The 14846-nt window shown below is 32.7% G+C and overlaps 1 protein-coding gene across 1 annotated transcript; it reads right to left on the bottom strand.

Annotated features, from left to right (window-relative positions):
* Window positions 1-9375: 9375 nt before the first annotated feature.
* Window positions 9376-10302, bottom strand: LOC119688365 (uncharacterized PPE family protein PPE54-like). The gene is made up of 3 exons (XM_038103043.1): window positions 10264-10302; window positions 9584-10060; window positions 9376-9510 (listed from the first exon to the last, which is right to left on the bottom strand). The coding sequence occupies exons 1-3, from the start codon at window positions 10300-10302 to the stop codon at window positions 9376-9378; spliced, it is 651 nt and encodes a 216-aa protein (XP_037958971.1).
* Window positions 10303-14846: the final 4544 nt, after the last annotated feature.

Genomic DNA, 14846 nt, shown 5'->3' with positions numbered 1-14846 from the left:
CACAGTGGTACATACACACTTCAGCACAATAAACCCATAGCCTGCCCCAACAAGTAAAATGTACAGTACGTATAAATACTAATATCGAGTAGGAAGAAAACGAATCACATACTTTATATATGACATAGGTACATACATATGGAAAACTTACTACTGACAATTGTAAAATGTATTGGAAAGACTTTTTGACTTAAATGTTGAAGTGCGTTCGAAGCAGTTCGTATAATTTCTCTGCAGAAATGTCATTCAAATGTGTTCTTCTGGAAGGAACTGAGTTTTGATATATTAATTTAAAACTTTGTTGGCTCCTGTTGGCTTCAACCTAAACTCATGCGCTTCCGAAGCGCACGCAGTGCACATCCAGTTGAGAATTTGCTTGCGAATTGTGTGAAAATTTATCTTCAAACTTTACATTGTGTGCCTTTCTTTCTCCATAAATGTGAATGGGAATGTGAGTAAGTTGTATGTGTGCGCGTGCAAATGAAATTTTACTTCACATATTTTTAGGGGCATTTTCTTCTATTTGAGCCAAGTGCACTACATATATAGACCCAAACACACAAATACAAATTATTTAAATATTTTGCATAAATTAAGTTTTATCATTTTCCATTTCCTTGACATTTTGCAATAAAAATAATTTTATTTCTACAAATTCACAAATTTATTTGCAAAATTGCTTGCATTAATCAAATAAATCAGATTTAATTAAGCAAAATAAAATCACTTTTCGTATATTAGGAAAATATATACAAAATAATGGAGTTAATAAAACTATTAAATACCGAAATACCGAAAAACAAACATATTAATCTGTAAATATCATTTAAACGAGCCGACACAAAATATGCAATAATAAAATTGTTTCCATTCAAAAAAGGGAAATATATTTCATTAATATTTTGTATATTACTATTTTGAATATGTTCCTTTTTCACTAAAAATCATTTATTTTATTTGAATTCCTTGTATCCTGAATTTAAGTATATAATCAAATTGGAAAACTATAAAAATTTACTATAATACAGGAAATTTTATATATCGATAACTCATTTATTATATGATAGTTAAATTGCTTTAAGTCATCAAATTCATAACATATGTTATAATATTCCAGATAACAGTCCTTGACTGTTACGTACCATTGAATAAAATGGTCACTTACTTCACTTTCCATTTTCCTTCTTTCGGTTCTTGGTGAACAAGATATCAATGTTGTTTTAAATCCTTAAAATCAATCCGGATAATAATTTCACATAACAGTATTTGACTGGTATGCACTTTTAAATAAGATGTTGATTAACTTAAATACTCTTTCCCTATCGGTTTCTGAATAATGGTATATCAAAGTTGCTTTAAAATCAACAAATTCATTACACATAACATTTCAGGTAACAGTCTTTGATTGGTATGTACCTTTGATAAGATGTCGACCTACTTAAACACTCTCTTTCTTTTTGTTTTTGGTCAACGGGATATCGAAGTAACTTTAAAGTCGTCAAATTCGTTACATATAACATTCCAGATAACAATCTTTGATTGGTACGCACTTCTGATACGATGTCGACTTTGTTACCAAGCCCCCTTTAGGTTTCTGGTCAATGGGAAATTAAAGTTGCTTAAAAGTCCTTCAAATTATTCCAAATAGCATTTCAAAAAACAGTCCTTACCTTGTACGAACCTTCGAATAGGATGTCGACTTATTTCAACTCATTCCCTCTCTCGGTCAGAGACCAGAAACTTCTTTTGATATTCGGTCAATGGGATATCACAGGTAATTGTAAACCAGATGACATGACCAAATGGAGTACCACAGAAACTTAGTTAGCTCATCTAAAAGATCTAGGATCTTATTGCTATCGCAAACCAGATGATGACCAAATAGGGTGGCAATTAGCTTATCTCAATGATCTAAGATCACTGCTGCATTAAACCTTATGAGACAGCTAAATAGGATGCCATGGAAACGCATCACTTTGTTGAGCCTTAATAGCAGATAAAGACAATTCCATCTATAGATAGATAATGGCAGTTCTATAAATAAAAAAAATTCTAACTTTGTGCCAAATCTCAATAATTTCACATCTTAAAGTAGATGTGATAAAATGTAAACTATAGTTAGTTCGAATTTCAATAGGATCTTAGATCAGTAAGCTATTAGACCTCTGGTTTGTCTAAAACAGACAAAATTTTTGGTCACTCCATTTCTTAGTACACCCGGGGATATCTTCGAAACTATTTGCATGTCTAAATTGTTCTAAAATGCGGATTCTTCTACCCACAAATAGGAGGAGTGTGGAATGAAAACAATTTTCTTTGTCTACCTTCCTTTTTTGCACCTTTCATCTACTATAATTATTTCGAACTTCAATAGGAGCTAAGACCAGTGAGCTATTCGACCTCTGGTTTGTCTAAAGCAAGGCAGTAGTTTTTGGTCACTCCATTTCTTAGTACACCCGGGGATATCTTCAAAACTAGTATTGACCAGATATTTCTATATATCAATACGTCTGAATAGTTTTAACATGCGGATTCTTCAACCCACAAATAGGAAGAGTGTGAAATGAAAACGATTTTCTTAGTCTCCCTTCCTTTTTTGCACCTTTCATCTACTATAATTATTTCGAACTTCAATAGGAGCTAAGACCAGTGAGCTGTTAGACCTCTGGTTTGTCTAAAGCAAGGCAGCAGTTTTTGGTCACTCCATTTCTTAGTACACCCGGGGATATCTTCAAAACTAGTATTGACCAGATATTTCTATATATCAATACGTCTGAATAGTTTTAACATGCGGATTCTTCAACCCACAAATAGGAAGAGTGAGAAATGAAAACGATTTTCTTAGTCTCCCTTCCTTTTTTTCACCTTTCATCTACTTCATCGACCTAACGACCTACAAGGCCTCTTCTTCAAAAGTGTCTTATGCTTTATTCTAGCATCAAAATGCTTTTGACATGATATCTATTAATGTTAAAAGTGCTTAAAGATCATCTGAGTTCTTGACGTTTTTGGACATATCCTAATAATTAACATTTTAGTAACCAAAATTATAAATATTTTATGAATTATTACTTTTACGGTTTCAATTGAAATTATTTTCCGTAGAGAGAAATAAAGCATCAATAATTAATTAAATTTACAAAATTCAGAATTGCAATTAATTTTTAACATGCAAATTAAATTCCATAAAAAATAATTGCTTTTTTTCAAAATAGTTCTGTTAAATTCCAGAAAAAACTCAAATTCAACTGCAAAATGAAATAAACTTGAAAGTTAACAGAGACACACTCACACTCACATTCACACAAAGTCTCAAATCTCTGCTGCGAATTACCCCCCGTGCAACTGCCAACATTTAAAAATCGATTATGACAACATGTGTCAACATGAATACGTAACAGTGAACAGTGAACAGCTAACAGCTAACAACTAACAGCAAACAGCAAACGAGTATATGAGAATATGAGAAAAACTACACAAAGTAATAATTAAGCAAATCTAAAAATAATTGAAAGTTTTGTTGTGTTACGATCGTAAATATTAATAAACATAAATGCCCCTACGAAACGATTGTTGGTATAAGTGAACCCAGCCGGATGAAGCCCGAATCTATTCCCATATTCCCAAGTTAAACATTAAATTGTAGTGAGTAAACAGAAAAACAAACACAAGTAAACACAAATTCAAGCTGGTGCTTATATGCACACAACACAATTAAATAAACATACGCACTAAAAAGACACACACACACACATACGAGCGTATATAACGGCTTGCCCCGAAGTACACAAATATACACGTATGAGCAATCAAGCAGAAGATAAGGCGCGAATTGATTTCAATGTCAATTGATACAGCTAAGCAAGTAAACGAAACGAAACGAAACGAAAAAAAAAAAATTGATAACAGCTCAAACAAACCAGTTTGGGTAATAGAATAACAATGGCATAAGCATTTAGTTTTTCCCGCTCCACTCACACAAAAGAGCGAGTGAAAAACTTTACCTTTTTGCAAGGCTGCTTTGAATGGCTGTCTATTTGTGATTCCTTTTAACTTGATTTTCTTTTAATCACTTAATAGTGGGTAGCGTAAGCATAAAGCATGAAGTCCTAAATGTGTCCCTTTTAAATTTCAAATGACGGGAACGCCAAGCAAACGAGAGTAAAACGATTTAGGTTTACATTTTCTACACTGCAAAGCAACAAGCAAATTTACTATGCTCAAGTAAGGGGATGTATGGCGTAAGCATGCTACCTACCTATTGAACGTAAATTGACAACATATTTGCATACTCACACTGTATACGCACACACCCGCAAGCACTTCGTACACAAAGTAACATTTTACAAAAATATTCAATTGAAGGGGTAAATTATTATTTGTTTACTTCACATATGCAAATTATAAATGAATACACCACACAACAAACAAACAAACAAACACACACACACACACACCTACTGTAAACAACACTGGCGTAAGTGAATACGCTTAATCATGCAATGTAATTTCCTTTATTTTTGTTTTTTTTTTTGTGTTTTACAGAAGTAAGCTTGGAAATTAACAGAAAGCAACTGTTAATTATGAATTCCTCTTTGAAAACGCCTTCCCTCCCCCCACTAACTTTTAAGGATATCAAAAACATTTCAAACGGAATTAATACTTAATTGATTTTTTTCTCTTGTATACTATGCTTCTTCATAGACTTACTATGAACCATTTTTAATTTTTGGTGACTTATGGGAGCTTCGAAAATTCCTTCTGACTGATACTAATTAATGAAAAGTGAGTACCTTACGGGATGCTTTATATGGCATAACGTTAAGGTAGATAGATAAGAGACGTGGAAGGAGAGTCGAAGAATCCTCCTGAATTAGCTAAAAAAGCTGTTCTGATTTCACATCCCCCGTAATTATAAGTGGAATGATGGTCATTATAGGACGCATAGATAAATGTAAGTATCTGGCAACTAATGTTAGAAATATCTGATTCAGAACAAACCTGAACAAAGACACAACAGCTGCTTAGATGTTTTCGCTTCGAGCATCGATAGACTTGAACTACAAGAAATTCGGGTGCATAAAAACTCAAGTCTGGTTCTAAAGAAATTTATTGCAGCAAAGTCACAACAGCTACTTCGGTGTCTATTCTTTGAGCGTTGGTAGACATGAACTACAGAAGATTCGACAGGACAGGCCAAAACTAACACCTCGCCTTTATATAGTTTAATGTTACAGTTTGGTTTCCTTTTTTGTACTAAAGAACTGATAAATGTGAGCCTAATATCTATTTCCCTGTCCAAAAAAATCGTCGTAAATCAATTTTCGTCTGTGACTGCCAGGAGCAAGTATTGAAAAGTGAGGTTTCATAGAGAGATGCCAAATTAGGTTATTAACTTTCTCGACCTCTGTTATATTAGATTGTCTAAAACCGCAAACTAGAGTTACCTTAGAGCTACAAGTTAGTATGTAAATAAATCGTCTATATTTTAAACAAGATGAATATTGCTAAAATAGTTTTAATAGCTAATGTTGACAATTGCAATCGCAACGGGCTATTACTTGTGCTGAAACTGGGTTTGGTATATAATGCTACTACTTCATCCAAACCCAGACAATTACTCGTTTAAGTTAGCTATAATAAGTATAGTCTTCTTTTTAAGGGCCTGCATATAACTATAATTGAGATGGAAGGATTGGAAAGGTGTGTGCTTTGTTTTGTTCCAAGAAGAAAGGTTAAGAATAGAAAGAAAAAGAGTGCTAATGAATTGGTAGTTGGGTTAAACTGATTGTTAACTAATTTGCGAGGCATACACCTCAGTGTCCCTAGCCATACTAGTTAAGCACATAATAGTAGGGACATAGTAGTAGGGGTATAGTATTAGAGACATAGTAGTAGGGACATAGAATAGGGAAACTGTGTGTACATTAAGACCGAAAAGTTTTCGGAAATTCTCATTTAAAATTCGCGCGCTGTATATTTTCCGATATTTTAAGTTTATGTAGTTTGGCAGCACTGTCCTTAATTACTATGCCAAAAATGAGCGCGATCTGTCAGACAGTTCGTTTACGGCAGCTGTTGAAACCAGTTCACCTCAGTAGGGCGTTGCGAAAAAAACAATGGAAAAAAATATTGAACAAAGAGTTTGCATCAAATTTTGTGTTTCGAACGAAATTTCGTGTGCAGAATCGTTGCGAATGCTACAAAAGGCTTATGGGGAATCAGTTTTATCGAAAACTCAAGTTTATGAGTGGTACAAAGCCTTCCAGGACGGTCGTACGACCGTCGAAGACATTTCGCAACGCACTACTGAGGTGAACTGGTTTCAACAGCTGCCGTAAACGAACTGTCTGACAGATCGAGCTCATTTTTGGCATAGTAATTAAGGACAGTGCTGCCAAACTACATAAACTTAAAATATCGAAAAATATACAGCGCGCGAATTTTAAATGAGAATTTCCGAAAACTTTTCAGTCTTAATGTATAAGGAGGTGCTGAACTATAATTTGCTGTACCGGAATGAATGTATGCACTGATGTAAATGTTAATGCACAACAAATCCATTAAAATGGATTTAAATTTATAATAAGTAGAAAAACACTTACGGGTTTTAATGTTATGCAATATTTATTTATTTGTTTGAAAAACAGTTAATTGAGATACAGGTAAATCAATTTTGTTAATATTTACCTATCATTTTTTAATCTAATCAAATCAAATCTATAATTTGACTGACTCTTCTATTGAATGGAATTTTCTTTTGACGTTTGATGTCAAATGTCAAATTTAAACTCTTAATGCAATCTGTTAATGATTGTGTAGAAATAAAAAATATTTACAATTTAATTAAATTAACAATTGTTTCCTTTATCAGCTTGAATGGAATTGCAAATCCAAATTTCTCATTCCGAAATCGAAGTTAGATTATAATTGTTATCATCTTCAACTCAACGAAGTTAAACATATCAAATTTCAGTCCGACTAATACTTAATTAGCATTTTCAAGGACTACAAATATAGTTTCAACACATCCAAGTTAGAGGTACTTATCGTCACATTTCAGTGCTCCCAGTGACAGTGCAATGATAATCCGAATTTTAGTAAATTATCGGATGATGTACTCATATATGCAAATTCTGTCTTTAATGTGTTAAGCTGCAGTTCAGATAATTAAAAACTATTGATAGTACTTATGTCTTCCTTAGATACTCGTATCATGTGTCTTTGTGTTGATTGGAAAAAAAGCGATCAAAATTTTTTAGGTTTAGTTTCAACATTTCGATTTTCAAAAATAGTTGAAGGTATTTTTGTTTAATTTGAATTTTTGACATGTGCATGTACGAGTTGATTTAGAAGTTTTTTATATGAAGTATCTGGAATATGACACTCACATTGACGAATAATAGACAGACAGGAACACAGAAACAAAGCCATCCAGTACTAATTCAAATGTTTTTCTATTTTCCAGTTTCAATTTTGTGAATTTGCAAATTGATCGAATTTTTCATTAACACTTGAACCACGAATGTTGGTTAGGATAAATCGAAAATGATTTGTTGTGCTCCGATTTGCAATGGAATGGCATCCCGACTATTCTTCGCAAGCATTGTACGTATTTCATCTGTGCTACAGATACATATTCCATGTATCTAACAATGTAAAGCAAACATCAAAATGTAAAAAATAGAAACAGAAGGGCAAAAAAATTTGAAAAAATGTACAACGAAATAATTTTGAACATGAAGCGCTGCGGCTCCCACTGCCATATGCAGCAGTAGTAGACCTCCTCTCCAGCCGTACGAGCAAGGTCTAGCTAGTACTTACAACAGTACCCAAACCAGTACTAAAATCTAATACCGCCATACCACAGTCAGCACAAGGCCACTATTTTACAAATATTAGAACAGTAGCACATAGAGAATTCGTAGAGAGCAGCGCAATTTTAATGGATTTCCGTACTTCAGTTCTGTTCCTTTTGGGCTTGGATTGTTTCTGATGTTGTTGACGTTTGTGTTGTTGCTGCTGCTGTTGTTGTTGTTGTTGTCGTTGTTGTTGTTGTTGGTTCCATGTTTTGTTTGGAGTTAGTTCCTTTACATGTTTAAAAAAATGCCAAAAAAATTGAAAAAAAAAAAATAAATAAGTAAAGATTGTTGTACATTATTGTAGTTTGCCGCTACTCTTTTTGTTTGTACTGTACTCGTAGTACTCGTATACCGCAGTGTTGTTACTGTGAATATCGTTGTATGTTGTATGTTGTATGTTGTATGTAAATGCTTTTTTAGTTCAGTATTCGGCTTGAAGTGATTTTAATTTTTGTGCTTTAGTTCGTTATCTATGAACGTTTTTAAAAACTCATTCAAATTATTTTGTTTCTTCTACAATTGTCTCCCTTGGTCGTTTTTGCGTCATTGTTTTTCCTCTGTTGGTCCTGTTAGTACGGTTGGCACTGTTTTTGACTGCGAGGACGTAAGCAATGATTTGAAATTTGTTGCTTTCATTTATTTTTTGTAATATTTTTCTATTATTCATTCATTTTCTGTCATTGATCAATGGTCCTTTGAAGTGCAATATAGGCTTTTATAGTATCCCATACACCACACACTTAAGCATCAGATCCACATACCCAAAATCATAATGAAATCACATTGACACATCATACACACAAACACACATTAATACACATAGATACACACACATTCATACATTCATACACACATATACATATATATATATACATACATACAAAGTAACTAAAACAGTCATTCATTGCGTCAGCAGTCTGGTCGGATTGGAAATGTCGTTTCATTAAAAAATTGAAATTCAATTGAATTGAATTGAATTGAAATGATTTATTTTGCTTAATGATTTATTTCGTTCATTTTTCATTACGTCATAGAGCAGCACTGCCAGCACTGCGAGCACTGCGAGCACTGCGAGCACAACCAGCATAACCAGTACTGCCAGGAAAGCCATTCAAAGAATATTTTTTGTGTCTAAAATTGTGAAATGAAAAAGCATTTTCGACTGCTAGAATATTATTTATTTGCTATCATTCAAGCCCATAAAATCCTGTACACACCCTCGTTCGTTCCAGTCTATAGGTACGCATATGGAGCAATTCGCAGCTACATAACTTTTAATTAAATTATTTCAATGGAGGGAATGAAATTCATCGAAAAAAAAAAAAAAAATTCGAATTATTTTCCAAATAATTAAGCCTCAAATCAAGCATTCCCTGCTTCGCACATTTAAGTGCTGTCAGAGTGCAGTGATAGTCCGAATTTTAGTAAATTATAGTATGATTTACACATATTCGCAAATTCAATCTTTAATGTGTTAAACTGCAGTTTTGGTAATAAAAAAAATTAATAGTATTTAGCTACCATTAACCTGTATACCAGTACTTAGTAAATCAGTATCCAGTATACCAGTATCCAGTATAGAAGTATCCAGTATAGAAGTATCGAGTATATCAGTATCCATTATACAAGTATCCAATATATCAACATCCTGTAAAGCAGTAGCCATTATACGAATATCCAGTATCCAGTATGTCAGGATTCAGTATACCAATATCTAGTACATCAGTATCCAGTACACCAATATTCAGTATACCAGTATCCTGTACATCAGTATCCAGTACACCAATATTCAGTATACCAGTATCCTGTACATCAGTATCCAGTACACCAATATTCAGTATACCAGTATCCTGTACATCAATATCCAGTACACCAATATTCAGTATACCAGTATCCTGTACATCAGTATCCAGTACACCAATATTCAGTATACCAGTATCCTGTACATCAATATCCAGTACACCAATATTCAGTATACCAGTATCCTGTACATCAGTATCCAGTACACCAATATTCAGTATACCAGCATCCAGTATGTCAGGATCCAGTAGACCCATATCTAGTACATCAGTATCCAGTACACCAATATTCAGTATACCAGTATCCAGTATACCAGTACTCAGTACACCAGTATTTAATATACCAGTATTCAATATACCAGTATACCAGTATTCAGTATATGTACAGTATAAGAGGTGCTATAGTAGATATGTCCAAAAAAAAAGTCACAACTGCAAACACAAAGAATGTAGTCTACTTATTGACAATATAAAAGTGACTTTTTATATTGTCGCTACACATAAGGCGCCATCTATTTCGGTGCGCTGATTTGGATATATTCTTTTAGGTACACATACCTAATAGAATTGTCACCAAAGTTCTATTCAGTCTACGTGTATACACAGCCACGTAACATTTTTCGATATGGTGAACGTTCCATGATATGTAACTAAGATCTAAATCAAACGGAACCTTACAATAATTCCATTGAAAGATGTAGTGAAAAAGGTGCCCATAAAATACCATGGACGAATACAAATACATCGCAACAATTTTGCATCGAATTTTATGTCGTCCTTAAAAATTTTTACGAGGCTGAAAAAAAAACGTCGCTTCAGATCTTATAATAAAATCTTAATATGGGGTTTAAGATAACACATTATAAAACTAATTGTAGAAAACAATATGTTGATTATCATAACAAATTATTTAAGTTGAAATTATTGGATATATATTAGCAATCAATAATTTACTAATGTCCATGTATGATGAGGGAAGTTATGGTCAACTTTCAAGTATATCTTATATTAAAAGAACTAATACCCTAAGGTACTACGTTCTACTATACGTACATTTTTACCTTTTATAGTGTAACTGTTAACCGACTGTTGAAAAATGACTGATTTGTAGCATTTTAATGAAATTTAATAGTACTTTTCTTAAGTATTAAAATAGTTTGTTTGGCAGTTGGTAGACAATTAGAGATATGTTTGAATAATATTAGTTAAGATATTTATAAGATATTTGACTAATAAGAATATTCTCTTATTAGTCTGTTATCATATGGAATATATGGTAAGGTGCCATATAAAGTATAATTTGCTAAACTAAAGCGATTTCGACATTTTTTCTTCAATGAAAACCTCTCCTTTAATAAAAGATTTAAATGTGTACATATAACTGTAATCGTTTAATAAAGTCCAGTTTTCGAAGCGGATTAAGACCTTCTGAAGACTAAGACCATAACATTTTTAATATGTGTCGCTTATACGCTGGATATTGACAAGAGTGAAGCACTCTCTTTGTTCTTCTTACAGCTGCGGCAAATATCATTGATAGGAAGGTTTTATCTTTTCGCAGGGTTTTTTAACCGACAGTAGTTGACAGTAGTCTCATTTGAGGGCTTAAATTTTCTGAGTACGATTTAATAAGATTGCAAATTTATTTTTTTATAAGAGTATATTTTTATATTCAATATATTTATTATATATAAATTATATATTATATTCAGACAACATTTTTATTTTAGAATATTATAATATTTTATGGTATATTGTAGAATATTTTAGAAAATCAATATAAAATATTTTAGAATTTTTCAGTGTAGAAAGTTTAATATATTAATAAGAAAAACTATGAAGGTTATTTAATAAGTTGTGAGAAAGAGGACTAGAGAGATCTTTCACTATAAGAATAATTTCAGAATATCAATATAGAATATTTTAGAATTATTCGGTGTAGATAGTTTAATATATTAACAAGAAAAGCTATGACGATAATTTTAAAGGTTATGAGAAAGGGGACTAGAGAGATCTTTCACTGTAAGAACAAGCTAGTTCATATTTGTTTCTATTTTAATGTCCTTCTTGACAATAGGTTTTTCAACTATTATTTTTACTATAATTTTTTCTAGAGAACATATGCAAATAAGTATCTGCGTCATGTAATTTATTCTTCCCTACATTTTTTTGGCTTATAATAAAAGTATTAAATGCTTTCATAAATATTTACTCCAATAAATAATATTAAATTTCTTCAAATACAAACTTTTTCTGAGATTTTATTTCGTTATCTAAAATATTGAGTTTGTATAGTCAAATGGGATTATGAAAATAATTTACGTTTTCATAAAAACGCAACAAAAAAGAAACTCATGTGAACTGGAAGAGTATCTCTGCATAAATATTGTGCATCATGGAGGTCCTTTGTGCCTCTGGTGACGTTCATAATCACAATTTTTTATTTATGTGCGAATTTATCGCGCTGCACTTTAAATTCCTTTGTATTCATTTGCACTGAAACTCTGTCATTAATTGATACGGAATAACGAATAATGGGAAATATTGTCACGTTCAATAAATATTAAAAAATGATCGATAGAAATGAAAATCTACTTTAATGGCCTCGGCGCATAAAAAGTGCTGCACACACAGAGCCCATTCAGACAGAATCAACCGGAGTGCGATAAAACGACAAACTCATTAACATTAATATCCACAATTCGAGTGCAACTGCTCCAGAAACAACAACACAACAACAACAACAAAATTACAAAAACAACAGCAATAGCAACAAAACAGAATAACAACAGCAACATCAACATCAAACATAAATAAAAATATGTACCAGCGTAAAGGAGTTCAGTTAAAATATGGAAATGAGTGGGAGATGATGGAGTAGTAGGGGCTTACCTTACATTAAAAAGAGCTCCCAAAACCCAACTTTCATATGGAACGAATGCAATATTTGGTCGAACGTTAATTTAAACAAATTCAATTAAAAGTGGAAAAGTTTTACGATTTTGCACTAATGAAAGAAGAGCACATATATACGCCCTTAAGGAGCTTAAGCTACATAAGTCCATACCAGATTATGTCTCTTATTAACACAAATTAAGTGTTTCTTGATACTGGACTTATACGCTTTTCAGATGATAAACTTGAGCTCTTAGCTCTTTTGCTAAGAAGTCTTAAGCGTACATTAACACTGCAATTTTATTTGTAGTATTTATGAAATCAAAAGTTAAAATGAAAATGATAGATAATAAACTATATAATCACGATATATATACTATATAATATGAAATACAGGTGATAACATTATCATACAAGTAAGAAGTTTACTAAATAACGAATATGAAAACGATTTTCTTGCGAGGCTTTGCTGAATTGATCATGTTGTGCGAGTGAAAGAAAATGTTCCTGCTAGAAAGGTGTTTAATTCGATACCCTCAGTTGGAAAAAGCAGTAAGGGACGTCCGCAACTTCGGTGGAAGGATCTGGTGACTAACGATATGGGGGTGTTCGGTTTATACTAACTGGCGACAGCAAGCTACTGATCGGGCTAGTTAGCGGAGGCTGGACACACTGGACACACTAAAGGACAACTCACATTTGTAATGGTCAACTAAGTAAGTAATTTCTTTAGGCATGATGGCAGCATGGTACACAAAATCGTACACAAAATCGTACACAAAATCGTACACAAAATCGTACACAAAATCGTACACAAAATCGTACACAAAATCGTACACAAAATCGTACACAATAACGTACACAACATCGTGACCAACACATCGTACAAAAATTATGTACATCACAGCGCACAAGACGCATGAGGCACACTTAGTATAGAATAATTATAGAATAGATATACTGTGTTCTATTTCGCTGTGAGACAACTAATGTTGTTACAAATGTATATATACATCGTTCCCACTCCTGTTCCTTCACATATACTTGCTTGATTAACATATAAAGACTACTTTGGCACGGCTATGAATTTAATTATTTACCTTACGTTTCGGCACAATTTACATATGAATAAGTTTATAAGCTAAATATGTAAACAACTTGAATCATTTATCTGCATATATCTGTATATACCTATATTGTGTTCTTTTTCTATTCCTTTAAGAACTTACACCAGTTCCATGGAATTCAGTCGCCTATTAACGTACGCCGCTCGCAATACGAAAAACTGTGTTTGTTAACATTTCCTAATTGTTGTTGTTATTTTGCTTCTAGGGATGCCATGAGGTAACGACAATTAAATAACAATACAACAACAATAACAACAGTTGTTACAGTAATGGCAGCAGTAACAACAACAAAGCAGCAGCGTAACAGCAACGGCAAGAACAACAATCACAACAACAAGGCACTACCATGGGTATTAACATCAGCAGCAATTACAATAAAACTACTTCCAGAGAAGTAGAGAAAATAGTTTTTTTTCCTAATATTTTTCTTCTACAGAAGAGCCATAAATAAAAGAGAAAATTCACTTTCACATTGTAAATTCGTAAACATCCTTAAAAATGGCTGGAGGCGCATTTTTCAATGACAGCGGAAAATGTACAAGCTCATATAAGTAAACTGAACCATCATCGTGGTTCACAGCAGCCAAGGACCACCGAGAGGGAAAAATTGAGGAAAAAAGCATCGTACGAAAGAAGAAGAAACGGCATCCCGACCTCTTAAGTGTATTGACAAGGAACATTTACTGCTTGGGAGGACGGGCACAGCGTACAAGTCCACATTTAGATTGAACGCAAAATCACAACAACAATGTTTAATAAATAAAAAAAAAAAACAGGAAAAATTGCAGGAGAGGTACATAAAAATGAAATATTATAAAATATTATGCTATGTAATCGCTTTTAACTTACTAAAAAGATATGTATTCTCTTTAAGTTGATTTTAAAGAAAATTGAACTATAATTCTGTAAAAGCTAGAGCCTTCGCTTCACTAAGACTTAATAAATTTCCCTATGTTTTTACATGTTCTTAGAAAATGGGTTTGGTGGAGTATAATAATCTCGGGATATGCAGCTATGTTTAGTAGTCATTGGTTTGGAGGAGTACTAAGGGGCTTGGTAGTTCTAAAATGTGTTTAATGAAATTGAATTACTTCGAAATAGGGGGCTTTGTTCAGCAGTCATTGTTTTCGAGTAATACTAAGGACATTTTGAGGTCTGAACGA

This window comes from Teleopsis dalmanni, chromosome X (genome assembly GCF_002237135.1).
Source record: "Teleopsis dalmanni isolate 2A chromosome X, ASM223713v2, whole genome shotgun sequence".
Lineage (NCBI taxonomy): Eukaryota > Metazoa > Arthropoda > Insecta > Diptera > Diopsidae > Teleopsis > Teleopsis dalmanni.
The sequence above is the reverse complement of the archived record's forward strand: the minus strand, read 5'-3'. Positions and strand labels throughout refer to the sequence as shown.